An 18,466-nucleotide genomic window follows, 5' to 3' on the forward strand; every position below is an offset into this window, starting at 1 on the left:
GGTGTCTGTAAATACTGAAATATGCATACAGTTGACACTTCTTCCCTTCAAGGAGTAGTTCATGCATTCTCCAAGACCAAATATATAATTCTAACAACCCTGATAATTGTTGCTTTATTTCACTACCCTAACATAGAAAACAAACTCTTTGTATGCCGCAAATCTACCGAATGCCACATGCTTCCAAATTAATAAGTTGGGCATTTTTACGTTGGAATTTATACATATAATTTAAAATTAATTCTGCAGACTAAATCACAAACATGGTTAGAAGACATATTCTGAAAAAAAAACACATTTGAATAATACAGTTTATACAGGAAGCCATTGCATTAACAAAGATTTGAAGTGATTAACGGTTCTTAATGCTCTCTAAGACCAGATCAATGGAAAGAAAACAGATACAGCAAATTCCTCAATATTTCATTCTGGCATTGCTGAAAGTCTTTATTGTTTAACCCAGGTTTTCAGCCGCCGAAAAATCTCGTCTCTTGCCTTTCTGAGCTGTGGCAGGTCACTTTGTCGCAATGGATACATGTCTGCGCAATGTGCTGTACCTGTTTGGATGATTAATAAAAACACATGAAACAAATCTCTGTAAAATACTGGTTCCTATGTATTGCACTATCATCTGTGTGTATTGACTTAATATCCCAAATGAATCATGCATAAAAGTCAAAGGTCTTTGTCACTTCAAGGAAGTTTGGTTTTGGCGTTTCCAGTAAAACACGTAATTTGCAGAGGAGTGGACTTTGGACTGATATTCCTCTTTATTTTCTTTGCATTTGTTCCACAGCTGACAAGGAGGCCCTAGACAAGGAATGACTACTGATGCATCGAAACACTGTCTATCACTGAACTACCCTGAAAATATAGGAAGCGAGAAGGCAGGAGATATTTCATTTGCTGCTTCTAGTAAAAACTGAGCTCTTGTTTAAATGTTCATGTAATATCTTTAGGTCACAGTTAGCTGTAAATATGTTTATACTATGTCTTTTGTAATTTTCCTGTAGAAGTTCTGCTTTCCAGTAATGGCATCAGCCTATGTCAGTGGTGACAATCCTCCACACTGTCAGGTCCGGTTTTGTTTGTTCCTGCACAACATCAGAGTTAAAAATTCAAAGTAAATTTATTATCAAAGTAAGTACATGTCACCATATACTACCGTGAGATTCACTTTCTTGCAGGCATTCACAGTAGAACCAAGAAATACAATGGAGTCGATGAAAAACTACACAAAAAAATTTCAGGTTTAAGATGGCGCTACCAAAGATGTGTGACAGTTCACTGGTAGTTTGAAAGAAAGGGAATTTGGTTAAAACCATTTAAAACCATTAAGAGTGTGAAGGCAAAGCAAATTTGTGGGATGTGCCCTGCTGGTGTGCTGCAAAATCAAGACACTTGGAGTTGGAGCCATGCTGGTTGGAGTGAATGATTTGGAGGGGAGAAGGCGGGACAGAGGAGTTCTGATGCCCATCCAACTAACCCGGGTACATAGGTGGATCGCTCCAAGCACCGAGCCAAATTAGAGAGTCGTGAACGGCTTCTTCGACAGCAAAATCCAGGTCTGAAGTGAATCACTGGGTGGCGTGTTCAAGGTCTGGTGCAACTTGCCGCAGCAAGGCTCAGGTCCAAATGTGAGGTACAATCCACTGTTCGGACAATCTAAATGCCGACAAATATAGACTGGAAAGGCAGGATCTCGAGAGATGGGCGAGGTGGATCGCTTTGGGCACCGAGCCAATTTGGAGAAATCAAGAACGGCTCCCTCAGCAGGGAAATCTAGGCCTGGAGCGATTCACCAGTGGTAGGGCCAGGTCCTTGAGTGAGGTTTGGACAATTTAAATGCTAGTCCAGATAGTCTGGGAATTCTCTCACTGCAATGCTAAGGCTGTGAGACTGCTCCCGGCTGCTGTACTTCGTGCCTGCGAACTTTGCGGCAATTTGCCCCACTAATATGAAGAACTAAATGCCAAGGCTTTGGGCCTACTCTGGGCTGCTCCGGGGATTTGGGTCTAAGGACTCAGTTTGGTTTGGAATGCTGTTGCTGCTCACATCTGTTGTTTATATGATTTGCTTTTTGTTTTGTTTTCATTTTCTCTGTGGGTACTGGGGGGATTGGTCTTTATTTTTTTAATTGGGCTCTTTCGGCTTTCATGCTTTGTGACTGCCCGTAAGCAAAATAATCTCAAGGTGGTATAAGTCATACATTCTTTGATAATAAATGCACTTTAAAACTTTGAAAAAAAGACTGACTCAAACACAATGTGCAAAAGAAAACAAACTGTGCAAATACAAGTAAAATCAAACAATTAAATAATCAGACAAATAAATAAATAATGAAGTAAATACTGAGAAAATGAGTTGTAGAGTTCTTGGAAGTGAGTCCAAAGGTAATGGAATCAGTTCAGTGTCGAGGTGAATGAAGTTATTCACACTGTTTCAGGAGCCTGATGGTTGAAGGGTAATAACTGTTCCTGAACCTGATGGTGTGGGACCTAAGGATCCTGTGTCTCCTTCCCGATGTCAGCAGCAGAAAGAGAGCATGGCCTGGATGGTGGGTGCCAGTGATGATGGATACTGCTTTCTTGGGGCAGTGCTCCTTGCAGATGTGCTCAATGGTGGGATAGTTTTTCCTGTGATGGACTGGGCAGTATCATGGCAGTATACTTTTTGTAGGTTTTTCCATTCTTCGGCATGTCTAGTGATGCCTATCTAGACAGCACGAACCTCTGCAGACTTGACAGGTCTCAGACTGCATAACTTGCCCACTGCTCACCTGTGTTAGCATAAACCTAGTATAGGCACAGGGGGAAACTAGCTGTTAGAAGAAAGGAAAATTGATATTTTATTATTTATTTAAGTTAATTTTGATATTTTAATAGCTTAATTATATGTGATTTTAAAAAAAGTCTTAATAGCTTTAGCACCTAAGTATAATGGATATTTTGTGAATACCAAATATTATCTACATAAGTTGAGGTGGGACTCCTTCTTGTAGTAGGAAGAGTCCTAGTGAAGATGGTGCTAAACGGTGACTCCTTTGCTTGCATCTTCAGAAACAGTTCTATTTCCATCTTTAATATCTCTATTTTTCCCTTTCAGGGTTCTTTTGAAGGCCCTGACATGGAGTTACACGCTGACTTTGGTTCTTTGCGGGAATGGGAACTGCTCTTGGGGTGTCATGACTGGCCATTATCCAACATGCCAAGGTCCGGCCTAAGAGTTCAGCTCACCTTTGGAGGCCTAAGATTTCAGGGCTCTAGAGAAAGGTGGATCAAAGGTCGGTGTCCTGGTCAGTGTGTCGTGGGAGCCGGAAGATCTTTGGCCTTGTGCCCAGAGACATGTGATCTTTGGGCACAGAGCTCAGAAAATGCAATGCAACAGACTTTTAACATCGTAAACCAGCGAGTTGTTTCTTATGTCTCCCCTCTCGCTGTGAAATGGTGACATTTCTTTCTCTCTTACTAGGGAGAGAGAGAACCTGTGGTATGTCGAATACCAGGTGAACGCGTAGTCTTTGGAGAACTGCAAGTCTGTGTCTTTGTTGTTCCTTTGCCGCATGCCTGAGTGCTCGGTGGTGGGTGTTGATACTTTTTTTGTCGATGGGGGAGGGGGATCATTGCTTGATGCTGCTTACACGCAAGAGGGATGGGAGCTGAGGGGGGACTTTGAGGTTCTAACATTTAACTGTCATTCATTCTTTGAGGCACACCTCTGTTTTTTGGATGGTTGCGAAGAAAAAGCATTTCAGAATGTATTTTGTATACATTTCTCTGACATTAAATGTACCTTTCAAACCTTTGAATGTGCTTTGGGCTGCTTCTAGAATGCAAGTATATCCTTTATTTAAATAAGAGGACCAAAACTGTACACAGTACTCAGTATTCCAGCTCTGGCCTCACTAACACCCTGTGCAATTGTAACAAGACTTGGCTACTATTAAAGTCCAATCCCCATGCTATTATAGGCCAATATACCATTTTCCTTTCTAAGTGCATGTTGCACCTGTCCGTTAACTTTTAACGATGGGTACATAAGTATACCTAGATCCCATGTATTTCATTCCCTTGAAATCTCTCGCCATTTAGATAATAATCTGCCTTTTGATTTCGCTTACCAAGGGGCCCAACCTCACACTTTACCACATTAAGCTCCATTTGCCAATTTTTCACCCACTCATTCTATCTATATCCTGTTGCCAAGTCCAAACATCCTCAACATGTCCGCCTACCTATTTTCATGTTGTTGGAAAACTTACACTGTGACACTCTGCCCCCTCCTTCAAGTTATTAATATAAATACTGTATGTATATGTATGATGTAGGTGTGTTTGATGTCCTAGGCCTTTAGTGAATGGTGTTTGCATCTATTTCCTGATCATATTTTCGCTCTTCAAGAAGAAGCCAAAAATGATGGAAATCTCTTGCACGCCAAGGGATGATTCCAGGCAGCAACACGATACATAGGTTCCTGATGTTGAGGTACTCAGTGATTAAGCTTAACAATATGGATCTGCACTCTACATAATTTTGTTGTCATTTGAAGGAGATAACTGGCCAAAAGGATGCAATTTCAGTCTGTCTCTCAACCTTCTTGATTAGGATATTGATGAAGGTCCTGATTAAAGGTCTCAGGTTGAAAAGTCAATTCTTTATTCCCCTTCTTAGATGCTGCATGACTTATTGAGTTCCTCCAGTATTTTGTGTGTGTTGCTCAAGACTTCCAGCATCTGCAGAATTTCCTGTGTTCTTGTTCTTCGTTGCTGCCTATTCCTTTGTCTGTCACACTGGAATTTCTCCACATCACCAAAGGCCTGAAGCCAGACAAGGCAGAATGCTCAAAGTTCCACTTAGTTCATGAAGGAAAGTTATGTCACAGTCAATGGAGACTTTCTTTCAGGAATCCCTGCAGGTACTTTGCTCTCTAGGCGGATCTACTCCAAATATTGCAAAATATACTAGTATCTGCTCAGGGGAAGAGCATTAGATTTGGACTCTCTCATTGATGGTATTAAAGTTTTGACAAAGGCAAAAATGATTATATTTATTGCTGAAGTTAACAAATTTCATTCATAGGCAGTCCTTGGGCGATCTGAATTCCTGATCTTAGCAGCTGATGGAAACTGTTCAGGCCATGCCTCTTGCTCACTGGTGCTTTACATCTCTAACAACTATGTCTTACATGCTGAAGGAGGACAATCAGGCCATCCGGTCTGACCTGGCTCTCAGTTGAACAATTCCGTAAGTCCTATATTCCATCCTCTTGTTTGCCTTTAGCTCTGCAATTTCCATCTCTCTCTATCTCTGTTTGTCTGTCTTTCTCTCTCTCACACACACATCAACTGCCCTCTGATCCTTTCCTAGCTTTCCTTTCCAATATAGGAGTAAAATCAGCTATTCAATTAATCAACCAGCACTTCTGGGGGTGTGGGGTAAATGAGACTACTGGAAGAAAAGTCAAGCAGGAGAAAGTGTAGGCTCCAGGCAGGTAATACCCGAGGTCATGATTGAAGATAAATCTTTGGAACTGCAAAGGTGCAGCACTAGCAGTTGTGCTACTCCGCTGTCTGAATCCACTACTCACTAATGTAAAGATATACTCGCCAAAAAAAAAAGATTTTCTTTATCTCTCCCCTGTTGACTTCAGAAGTACAAAATGGAATAGTTCATACGTTCTGGAAGCTTGTCAATATGAATAGTTCTCTTGTTGAAAAATTAAAATCAGAGAGCTGACAAACTGTGAGGGCTATTTTCTTACCCTGAAGTTACTGAATAGGTCTAGGAGCAGCAAACCAGAAGCTGGTTCTTTATTAAACCAGGTAAAATGGATCTAATTCTAGAAGGCTACATCACCCCAACCAAGATCAGCTTCCTGAGTACAAACCACAGACTGCAACTTTGGTCAGCATTACTCACTGCTCTGTCATTCTCAGATTTTGGCAGTTTACTTAATAGAAGTCTGATTTAAGAATTATTTTGAAATATGCAAGTAATAAAGCCTTGGTAGTAATCTATAACAGAACACTCAAGTAATTCAAACAATCAAAGAAAAACACAAAATATTCCAAAACTAAAATGATATGGTTCCTTTTTAGACATTCACAGCATGACAATAAACTAGTTTTAGTAAAACAAAAGCAAGATCTTTGAAAATTCGGGGTTGCATTATATCCATGAAAATTATTTTGTCTGCTTGCTAGTTCTTACCAAAATACCTCAGGCGACTAGCATAAATTGTTGGCCATCCGATGAATGATGGCAATCCAATTCCTTGACTGAGTAGTTAAGAAAGAAACAAGTAAACTATACAAATGATCTTCCATGAACAGGTAATGCATTTTGGCAGGCACAAATGAAAATGAGAATGTACAATATAATAGAGTCACTGTTTGAAATAACGCCATCCAAATCATTGATGAATAATGCAAAAAGAATTGGTCCCAACACAGATGCCTGTGGAACACCACTAGTCATCAGCCACCGACCAGAAAAGGCTCCCTTTATTCACACTCTTTGCCTCCTGCCAATCAGCCAATGTTCTATCCATGCTGGTATCTTTCCTGTAACACCACAGGCTCCTAACTTGCTAAGCAGCCTCATGTGTAGTACCTTCTGAAAATCCAAGGACCAAACACCCACTGATTGTCCTTTCTCTGTCCTACTTGTTATTTCTTCAAATAATTCCAACAGATTTGTCAGACAAGATTTTCCCTTACAAACACCACACTGACTTTGGCCTTTTCAACATGTCCCTCCAAGTAACCCTGAAACCACATCCTTAACAATCAACTCCAACATCTTCACAACCACTGCAGACAGACTAACTGGCCTATAATTTCCTTTCTTCTACCTCTCTCCCTTCTTGAAGAGTGAAGTGACATTTGCAATTTTCCAGTCTTCTAGAACTATCCTAGAAACCATTGATTCTTGAAAGATCATTACTAATGTCTCCACAATCTCTTCCGCCACCACTTTTAGAAGCCTGGGGTCTACACCATTTGGTCCAGTTGATTAATTTACCTTCAGACCTTTTAGTTTCCTAAGCACCTTCAACCTACTAATGGCAAATTCACCCACTTCTGTCCCCTGACACTCTCAAACTTCCAGCATGCTGCTAGTGTCTTTCACAGTCAATACTGATTCAAAATACTTATTCAGTTTGTCTGTCATTTCCTTGACTCTGAATACTAGCTATCCAGCCTCACTTTCCAGCAGTCCGACATCTACTCTCACCTCTGTTTTACAGTTTATATACCTGAAGAGACTTCTGGTATCGTCTTTAATATTATTGGCTATCTCTCCTTTGTCTTCCATCTTTTCTTTCTTTAAGGACGTGTCATCCTTCTGCTCCAAAACCTTGTTACGAATGTCCTCTACTAAATGACACCCTAGATTACATAAAATACTGAGTAGGACATAGTTCCAGTCTTGGGCACCTAGGCACACAATGCATCTGAACTTGCATTTTTTAGTTTCTGTGTACTTCATGCATACATGAAAAAATAAATAAGCACCTATATTTATTATTGTGTTAACATACAATATTGTAACAGAAGATAGTTTTAGTACATTAAAATATTTTAGATGTAGTTCAGTCCTTAACTGTTGCAACTTTATTAGAATATATAAGATCTAACAGTACAGCACAGAGTAGGCCTTTCACCCTACAATGTTGTGCTGACATTTTAACCTATTCCATTATTTATTAATACAGAAGAAAATACTCTTTTTCACAAATTATTGTTATATTTTCTTTAGAGTATCTAATCTCCCACTTGTAGTTAAGCTGTTTATAAATAGCTGATAATAATTAACTTATAGTGAATCAGTCACCAGTTTTATTTTGTCTTTTCTTGCAATTTTTAAGATAATATCTGCAAAAACATTTATTAAGACAATGACTTCAGCTTAAGAACATCCTGGCTTAATCTTTATTTTGATCTTGGTCGGGGCCAGTGTTTATTATATCCAAAGTTTGGTTTTAAGAACTATGGAAACTTAATTTTTACTGAACATGGTTTCAATTTATGTGATCCTCAGCACAGAATCAACAGATACTTTTTAACATGGCTTGGATTTCACAGATGATATAAGTATAAGCTAGCAGAAACTGGAACAATTATATTCTTAATATCATTACCTTGAATGTAAATAGCTCTATGACCTTTGGTAATACTCAGTACATGCCAGGGATCCTTTGAGCCATTTGGAAAAACTATTCGACTTCCTTTAATGTTAGTACCTCCATAGTTTTCATTGCTGTGCTGTACAGCATGAGCAAGTACAGTACGATTGAATGCAGGACCAAATAAATCCATGCATTGCTGCAGTTTGTAACTAAAACACAAGAGAGACAGAAAACAAGAGTTCGTAAAGTAGTTCCTTTTACTTATATAATTAACAAAGACTTCAAGTTGATCCAGATGGGCAGGAAATAAGAGTACTGTGAACTCTTGAAAAAAAACATAAAATGAACCTTACCATGTTTGTATTTATTAAGTTTATTGTCTTGTAAAACCTTTATACAAAATTGATTTTGAATTTATAAAATAGATCTCCAATGAATTACCTTTGATGGAATCAAAACAAAGCATGAAATATTAACACTGGAATTATTTTGCATGAAAGATGTTCTTTAACATTAATTTTTCCCAACATTAATAAGAAAAGTGGATGGGGTGGACTTAAATTTTTAAAAAAGTAGGCTTGTCTTTAAACAACAAACTTCATGAATTTAGGATATAGCAAAGTGCTGCAGAGCCAGTGAAATATTTTTGAAGTACTGTCACTGTAGCAATGTGAAAATCAAGACAGCTAATATATGCATACAAACAGTAAAGGGGGACCAGATTTGATTAAAAGATACTAGTTGGAGGAAAAGAATTGAGCACATCAGGATTTCTCAGTTCTCATGAGATCACATATCCCCTGAAAAAACATATAAAACTTCAGTTTAAATCCTCATCTAAATTGCAATTAATTCAATGTTTCTTTCACATTGCAGAGAAGAGGCAACTAAAAATTAGGTGATCAACTTATGAGTGAATTTGGATTCCATAGTAAACAGAGGTATTGATTTATAGCCAAAACACAAATGGCATGCTTTGTGAATTCCTCTTGCTTTTTGCTTATTTCTTCATCCCACAATACTCTAATAAAGTTCTCAGAAAATCTCAGAATGAATTCTCACTGGTAAAGACAATATATAACAAGCATAACTCTCTGTATAACTTGGCTTACTAGTTTTCAACAAACTAATGTCTGAAGATGGTTAATGGGCAACTACTTCTGTATTCCAAATGTGCAGAGTCATCCTGAAAAGTGAATATTTAGTATTAAATAAATAACGAATAAGTAAACTTAGCAAGGAAGAAACCGTCCCAACTAATACAACTAAAACAAATGAATTGAACCGGGAAATTTCTGAATTGGCAGCATAACTGTTGGCAGATGTTTGGCAATGGGAGAGAGTAGGTGAAAATAGTTAGAAGAAAATCAGCCCAGGCTATAGATTCGGTACTGCAGTCATGAGAGAGGATTGAATGAAGAGACACAAATTTATCAAGCAGGGGCCAAATTAGTGTGCCAGCCATTCCTACAATGCCTACAAGGACAGTCAATGGTCTGGACTGCATTGTGTAAGATAGCAAATCTCACCACAATCCTCAGCAGTTATTAATATTATTACTAGTACAAAACAGGTTCTACAGTAAATTATTGCCAATAGTGTTTTAGATTTTCCTTCGCTAGTTGTGTACTCCATTGCTGGAATAACGTATTGTGTTTTAAAGGATGAAAAAAATATTGCTGGTGGAACACAACTTGCAACAAATAAAACCAGATTCTGATTCAAGTAAAACACACAATTCTGTAGCAGTCATGCCGAAGGGTTTCGGCTCGAAACCTCGACTGTACTTTTTTCCTACATGCTAGCTGGCCTGCTGAGATCCTCCAGTATTTTATTTGTGTTGCTCAGATTTCAAGCATCTGCAAATTTTCTCGTTTGTTTCCAGTTTCTTATATTCTTATTTTTGTTCTACAGCTAAATGTGAAATTACTCAAGAATACTGTGATTTAATTTTCCTCACTAAAAGATAAGTGATGAATAAAGCACGCTACTAGTATATCAAAGAGCCTAGAATCCAGTTTACCTGAGGGGAAATCCAGCAAAAGGCTGCTGCAGAGAATCAGTTGACTGATAATATCCAAATTCTGTACATGACTGATAAGCCCATTGTCTGCCTGAAATGAGTGAAAAATTCCATTGAAGGGTGAAAACATGTAAAAAAAATACACTGCTGCTAAGTGCATAAACATATAAAAATACTCTGTGCCCAAGCAGGTAAATGCTGAATACCAAGTTCTACTAAGTTTGCATATCACATTGTGGGCCAGCCGGAACAGCAATTCCCTTCCTCAAAAATTATCTCACTGCCTGTGAGGTAGCAAGAGGGGAAGAAATTGCTTTCTGCTTCTGACTAGAATCTACTGAGACCACTTTTAAAATACATGTTTTTAATCATTTTTCTGTGGATGGTGTCAACTTTGACGAGCGTTCCCAAAGGTTGAACAACTGGCCAAAACAAATTATGCATGAAGACCAATCACTTTGGCATTCAGTGGTCAGGGAACTAAAACCTGCCATTAGATGATGACCTCAGCACTGAAAAAGAAAGATTGGGGGGGGAAAGCGTTAAAAGGTAGCAGCACGAGCTGGAATGTTTCTATTTCCACAATCTTTTCCGGAATATTTTTACTTAGTATCAAGTTAACATGGGAATGTGATAAGAAGCGCTTGGGAGACAATTCAAGAACAAGGTTACTGCCTGCGGCTCATGCACGCCCACACAATGCAGCATATTTGAAACACTGGTATCATTCACTGCAAATTCTTATGCTGGTTCTAACTATGTGCTAGAAAAAAGTTGAACTGTTACATTTTTCTTATAGTTTGTGCCCTGGCCTGGACATCAGTTTACAAAGGCCATGTGGAAACAGAACCATCTGAATTATAAGACGCTAATATAATTTATCACATCTTAAAAGAACTTTAACATTATGTTAAGGCTCTGCTAAATAATGAGAGCTGACCATATTATTTTAAAGTAACTGCTTGAATCCAATGGGAAATAAATTATCACTGGAAACAATCATGAGTGCAGTTTTGAAAATGTACCTTCATTAATATTCCTTTACTACCTATTCACTCAGAAAACCTAACTATCAGGGTTCTCACTCAATTCTAACTCTAACATTTATAACAAATATTAATATTAACCCCAGACCTCAATGAAATTCTGCGGCCCAATTGGAAGGAATGTTTTCTTCATAAATCCGTAAATATTTAGACTTTTGCAAAAAAAAGCACAATGTATGTATTTACTTTGGAAATCTGTTTCTAAAATAGACTTCTAGGTACACCAAGAACCCAGTCTAAAAACAAAACTCACGGACAAAGAGGGAGGGATTGGACTTGACAGAAGCTTATGTACACTCAATGTGCTAATTGGTTCTTTTTGTATAGTAATAATTCAAATGATTTTATGTGATAATGAAATAAATTTAAATAAAACATGCTTGGTACAGTGGTGCCAAGAGAACAACCTCTCCTCAAAGCTGAAAAAAACGAAGGAGTTGATCATGGGTTACAGGAGGAATGGAGACAGACTTGCTCCTATTGATATCAATGGGACTGTAGTTGCGAGGGTGAGTAGCTTCAAGTTCCTCAGTATACACATCACCGAGGGTCTCATCAGGACTGTATATTCTGGCATTATGGTGATGTGGCTGAAGAAGCTTGGTATGAGTCCTCAAATCCTCAGGACTTTCTACGGGGGCACCATCGAGAGCATTCTGACAGGCTGTGTCACCGCCTGGTATGGGAACTGTACTACCCTCAATTGCAGGGCACTGCAGAGAGTGGTGCGGATAGCCCAGTGCATCTGTGGATGTGAACTTCCTTCTTTTCAGGACATTACATCAGCAAGTACATAAAAAGAGCCTGAAGGATCATCAGGGACTCCAGCACCCCCCCCCCCCCCCCAACCACAAATTGTTTCAGCTGCTTCCGTTTGGCAAATGATACTGCAGTGTTAAGGCCAGGACCAACAGGCTACAGAACAGCTTCTCTCGCCAGGCCTTCAGTACACATTTATCAATACACATTGATCTGATCGCATATCTGACCATACATACATGTATACAATCCTAGTGTTTGGGCAATGTCTTCCCATATTTCTCTTCTTATTGCTTGTACATAGCGACGGAGACACAACATAAAGACTATTACTCCCTCATGTTGTGAAATGGATGTAAGAAATAAAATATATCTTAAACCTTAATCTGTTAAGTTACAAACAAATTATTATTAATGAAAAATGAACTACATAATGGTCAATAGCAAAAGCACAACCCATGAAGCAACATTATCTATATTGTACCAAACATTACTTGAATATCTAATCGAAGAAAGTATCTTTCACAACATACACATAATACATGGGCAATGTGCACCATACTCATTTTATGTGACTTCTGTAATAACAGAACCCAGCAAAACAACATCAATTTCACCATTTTTGTCACAACTTATCTGGCTATCAAAAGTCTGATCTCCTGTCCAAGGAATTATCTAGCTTGTACTTGCATGATAATATTCAAATATGGGTGAATGATCAGCATTTACCAGTCAATGGTTTCAAAATGGGAACAACTCTCTGAGGGGAAGAAATCCTCCCACTCCCAGTAATCTTGAACAGCACAAGTTCTGGTCTTGAATCTGTAGACTGGATTGTTAAATAGATGGTTTTAATCTTCCATACAGACTGATGACAATAAACTGGATTTCAGGAAGGAGCTGTGTTCTATGCAATGGGTGGTGTGGTGAGCTTGGGAACATGGAGAATCAGAACTCTGAATGCCTTGCAGATTGTAATGAATGGTACAGGAGATGGGAGGTTCTCGCCTTAGGTTGGATGGATCCCAATTTCTAAAGCCGGATTCTTATTACATCAGTGTCATTGGAGCAGATATTGATAGAACCATAAGACATAGGATCAGAATTAGGCCACTCAGCCCGATGAGTGTGCTTCACCATTGTATCACGGCTGATTTATTAGCCCTCTCAATCCCCATTCTCCTGCCTTCTCCCTGTAACCCTTAATTGCCCTGACTATTCAAGAACCTATCAACTTCCACTTTAAATAAATCCAAAGACTTGGCCTCCAAAGCTGTCTGTGGCAATGAATTTTATAGATTCACTTCTCATCTCTGTTCTAAATGGACATCCCTCTATTCTGAGGATGTGTCCTCTGGTTTTAGACTCCCCCACCATAGGAAACATCCTCTCTACATCCAGTCTGTCTTGGCCTTCAATATTCGATAGGTTTCAATGAGATCCCCCCTCCTCTTCAATCTAAACTCCAACGAGCACTGGCCCAGAGCAATCAAATGCTCCTTGTACATTAACCTATAAACTCCAGTAATCATTTTCCTGAACCTCATCTAGACCCTCTTCAAAGCCAGCATATCTTTTCTTAGTTGAGGCCAAAAACTGCTTCCAGTATTCAGTGCAGTCTAACCAATGCCTTAATAAACCTCAGCATTATATCCTTGCTTTTATACTCCAGTCCTCAATGCAGGCATTGCACTTCCAGAGGACTAGAATATAAAAGCAATGATCATGGACTCCAGTAATGGTGGCACAGGAAGTCAAAAGGTGCCCATGAATTCTGTTGTTAGCCATGGAGACAGACAGTTTGACAGACACTTCCAATGATGTGTGAAACTATTCCAATTATCCACTAGTTTTGTACTTCAGAATACAGTAAGGTAGCAGTTTTTAAATAGTGGTTGTTTTCCTACTTCCATCTGCTGCTTGAGCAGCCCAGGAAGTGTTCAACATATCAGATAAAAACTTGCTGTAACTTGCGTCCAGACACTTCTCTTCATACGTATCCAGTAGCAGCTGAGAAACCTTTGCATATCTCTTGTACGGTATACCCAAGGAAGAATTCTCCATTATCGTACAGAGCTTGTCAATTGTAATGTTGGCACCTTTTGGGTCCTGTTTAAAAAAAACATATAAACAAATTACTGGAGACATTTAAAGGGAAGTCATGAACAATTACATTATAAGAAGATAGTTAAGTTCAAGTTTATTGTCATAACCAAATGAAACATATTTCTTTCAGACCACAGTGCATCTAGAAGGCATATGTCACATACAGCACTTAAAACTAAATATTATCACAAATTAGTTAATGAAATATAATTCAAAAGTCATTATGCTATAATAAGGAATGCCTACTGTTCCATGGCTAGACTATACTACAGTAAGGAATGCCCACCATTCCATACCAAAACTATATCACAACAAGGAATGCCAACTGTTCTATGCCGAGAACACATTTCTGGAAATCTGATTACTTGGCTGCCTATCTCCCACCTGTATAAAGATCAAAGCCTCTAAGATAAGGACAACAAAGAGGAGGCTGTGGGAGGCAGAATGGCAGCTACAGGATTCCTTCAAGTTGGTGAACTTGGCTGTGTTCAAGGACTCACCAGAGGACACACTATTGTTTTCACAGACATTATAAAAACGTGACTTTATAAAAAAGATGAACGTGTCACCACAAAATCATTCGGAGTCTTCTCTAAACAGAAGCCCTGGATGAACCATGAGATCTGCAATCTGCTCAGGGCCAGAATAGTGGCATTCAGATCAGATGACCAAGGAAGATCTTTGGAAAGTCAGCTCATGTACAAAGTAGCAATTCCAGACCAAACTTGAATCACTGAAGGACGCTTGCCACCTGTGGAATGATATTACCTCTTACAAAGTGAAACCAAGCGACATAGGTAACTACAAGGCTTCACCCCCAGATGAGCTCAATGCCTTCTACGCTCTTTTGAACACCAAAACATGGAGAAACCTTCACAAACTCCCACAGCCACTAGTGACCATATGATTTCAGTCTCTGAGGCCGGCATAAGAACATCCTTCAGGAGGGTAAACTCACAGAAAGCATCCAGCCCAGATGTACTAAAGACCTGTACTGATCAAATGGCTAGAGTGATCACCAATATCTTTAACCTCTCACTACGACAGCTTGAGTCACCTACCTGCTTCAAGAAGGCTAAGGTTATACTAGTGTGCAAGAAGAATGTGGTATCTGCCTCTATGACTATTGTCCAGTAGCTCTTACATCCACTGCGATGAAGTGTTTTGAGAGGTTGTTGATGAAACATATCAACTCCTGCAGGAGAAGTGACTTGGATCTGCTCCAATTTTCCAAGTGGCACAACACAACCCTGGAACAACTGGACAGCAAAGAAGCATACATCAGGATGCTCTTTATCAACTACAGCTTGTCATTCAATACCTCCCCTCAAAACTAATCAACAAGTTTCAAGGCCTCAATACCTTCTTGTGCAATTAGATCCCTGATTTCCTCACTTGCCAACTCCAATCAATTTGGATTGTCAACAACATCTCTTCCACAATCCCCATCAGCACAAATGCACCACAAGACTGTGTGCTTAGCCCCCTGCTCTACTCACATTACAGTTATTTATCTGTGAAAGTAAGCACAGTTCCAATGTCACTTTAAGTTTGCTGATGACACCACTGACATTGGCTGAATCAAAGGCGGTGACGAATAAGCATATCGGAAGAGATTGAAATTCTGGTTGAGTGGTGCCACAACAGCAACTCTCACTCAATGTCAACAAGACCAAAGAGCTGATTACACAGTTCAGGAGGAGGAAATTGGAGGTTTGTTAGCCAGTCCTCATCGGAGGATCAGAGGTGCGGAGGGTCGTTAATACCTTGATGCTATCATTTCAGAGGATCTCTCTTGGGCCCAGCACGCAAGTGCAATTATGAAGAAAGCACGGCTGTGCCTCTACTTCTTTAAAAGTTTGCAAAGATTTGGCATGGTATCTAACTTCTATAGATGTGTGGAGTAGAGCATTATGGCCTGATATGGAAACAGCAATGCTCTTGAACAGAAAACCGTACAAAAAGTAATGGACATAGCCCAGTCTGCCATGGGTAAAGTGCTCCCCTCATTGAGCACATCAAAATGGAGCGCTGTCACAGGAAAGCAAAGTCACTTCAAAGAGCTCCACTACTCAGGCTATTCTCTCTTCTGGCTGCTCCCGTTAGGAAGACTGAACAGACCACCAAGTTCATGAACAGTAATTACCCTTCAACCATTAGCTCTTGAACTAATGGGGATAACTTCACTTGCCCCATAGCTGAACTGTTCCCACAACATATAGACTCACTTTAAAGGACTCTACATCTCATGATCCTGTGATTTATTGCTTGTTTATTTATTATTATTATTATTATTATTATTTCTTTTGTATCTATACAGTTTGTTGTCTTTTTCACATTGGATGTTTGTCCTGCTGCGTGCAGTTTTCATTAATTCTATTATGGTCCTGGGATTTACTGTGTATGCCTGCTAGAAAACAAATCTCAGGGTTGTGTATGTGTGGTGAACTACACATACCTGTCTGTACATGCCCCCACCCCCCCCCCCCCCGCTGACTGCTCCTGTGGCTCCTCCCACTGACTGTGGCTCCTCCCACGGACCCCGGTATAAAGGCGATTGGAGCCTGAGCCCCAGCCTCAGTCTCCAGGATATAGTGTGGTGGTCAATTGCTGCTTGTTCTTTCTTCCAGTCAATAAAAGCCTATATCTCGTCTCTCGTCTCCGAGAGTTATTGATGGTGCATCAATTTTATTGGCTGGAAGTTTTAAAACATGGGAAGTATTTTACGTCCAGAAAAATTAGATGTGGACCCCCAAGCTCCAGAAGCAGCTTTTGCCTTTGAACTCTGGCTTGTATGCTTCCAATCATACTTGGAAGCGATTCCAGTGACTGAGCCTGCCACAATGTACAAAATACTACTATCTAGAGTAAGTCCGAAAGTATTCTCCCTTATCAGGGACCTGCCGACCTACCAAGGGGCACTGGACGCCCTCAAAAGACAGTACCTGCGGCCGGTGAACACCGTCAACGCAAGACATCGCTTAGCGACGCGGCGACAGCGACCCAGCGAGTCGAGCGCCATCTTTCTCCGAGCCCTATAGACACTCGTGCAAACTTGCGACTGCAAGGGACTGACGGCGGAACAACATGCGGAGCTGCTAGTACAAGACGCCTTCGTTACGGGGATCAGGTCAGTGTGCGTGTGCCAGCGGCTGCTGGAAAATGCCGATCTTACCTTACGCTCGGCGATCGAAACGGCCGACACGCTGGAGGCTGCTCTGCACAACGCTGATGCTGTCCAGCCGCGCGATCCCCCGCCGGTTCCGTGGTCGCTGCAGACCCCGCCACCCGGATCCACCACCGCCGCTGCCAGTCGCGAGTCCACGAACTCCCCGAAACCGACCACAGCTGCTGCCAGTCGCAAGTCCGCGCAGTGTTACTTCTGCAGACTCGAAAAGCACCCCCGAAAACGCTGCCCGGCCCAGAAGCTACCTGCTCCAGCTGCGGGAAGAAGGGCCATTTCGCCAAGGTCTGTAAGTTGGAACCACGAGCGGGGTCGGGCAGTGCTGCGTGTGAGGCATGGGGGAAGCCATCTTGGTCGCCGCCATCTTGCCTGCCTGCCTCATGTGAGACATGGGGGCCGCCATCTTTGTTGATGCCACCTCACCCCGCCCCCGACCCACCGGTGCTTACCGGGCACCAAGACGGCAGTTCAGCTCTGGCCTCCGTAACCCTCGACCAAAGCGCCCCACACCAGCTTGCAAGGTCAATGATGGACATCCTGGTGGAGGGGCACAGGACTAGCTGCCTGTTTGACATGGGCAGCACTGAGAGTTTTATTCACCCGGACACGGTGCAACGCTGCGGACTCGTGACACAGCCGGTAAGCCAGAGGGGCACCATGGCTTCTGGATCGCATTCCACAGACATCCGGGTAGGTTGTGTAGCGACATTGGTGGTGCAGGGCACAGAATATCGGAACTTTGCGCTACTGGTCAAGCCTCAACTGTGCGCGCCTGTGCTATTGGGGCTGGACTTCCAGAGCCACCTCGAAAGTGTGACTATGGCATATGACGGGTCCCTCCCACCACTCACTGTCAGGAATCCTCAGTTTTGTGGGACTTCGTCATATACCCTGCTACTAACCACACACACACACTGAACCACACATCCCACCCAGCACCATGCCGACAGCTGCGCTATTGACACCACTTGCAGCCTCTCCACACTCAAGATCCCTCCCCTACCGCTGTTCGCCAACCTAACCCCCGACTGTAAACCTGTGGCAACTAAAAGCAGGAGGTACAGCGCGGGGGACAGGGCCTTCATTCAGTCGGAGGTGCAGCGGCTGCTCAGGGAGGGGATCATTGAGCCAAGCACAAGTCCTTGGAGGGCCCAGGTGGTTGTTGTTCGGACCAAGCAGAAAAATAGGATGGTCGTGGACTATAGCCAGACCATCAAT

The 18,466-nt window shown here is 41.1% G+C and overlaps 1 protein-coding gene across 1 annotated transcript in view; it reads right to left on the reverse strand.

Moving 5' to 3' along the window:
- Positions 1 to 323: 323 nt before the first annotated feature.
- Positions 324 to 18,466, reverse strand: part of prss59 (serine protease 59, putative) — a 75,689-nt gene continuing 57,546 nt past the window's right edge. The window contains exons 7-10 of the mRNA XM_073039015.1: positions 13,866 to 14,067; positions 10,154 to 10,244; positions 8,143 to 8,339; positions 324 to 557 (exon numbers count right to left, since the gene is read on the reverse strand). Of these exons, the coding sequence (XP_072895116.1) occupies positions 448 to 557; positions 8,143 to 8,339; positions 10,154 to 10,244; positions 13,866 to 14,067 (600 nt within the window). The 3' untranslated portion in view covers positions 324 to 447. The remainder of the gene's footprint in view (positions 558 to 8,142; positions 8,340 to 10,153; positions 10,245 to 13,865; positions 14,068 to 18,466) is intronic.

The sequence above is a fragment of the Hemitrygon akajei genome, chromosome 3 (genome assembly GCF_048418815.1).
Source record: "Hemitrygon akajei chromosome 3, sHemAka1.3, whole genome shotgun sequence".
Taxonomy (NCBI): Eukaryota; Metazoa; Chordata; class Chondrichthyes; order Myliobatiformes; family Dasyatidae; genus Hemitrygon; species Hemitrygon akajei.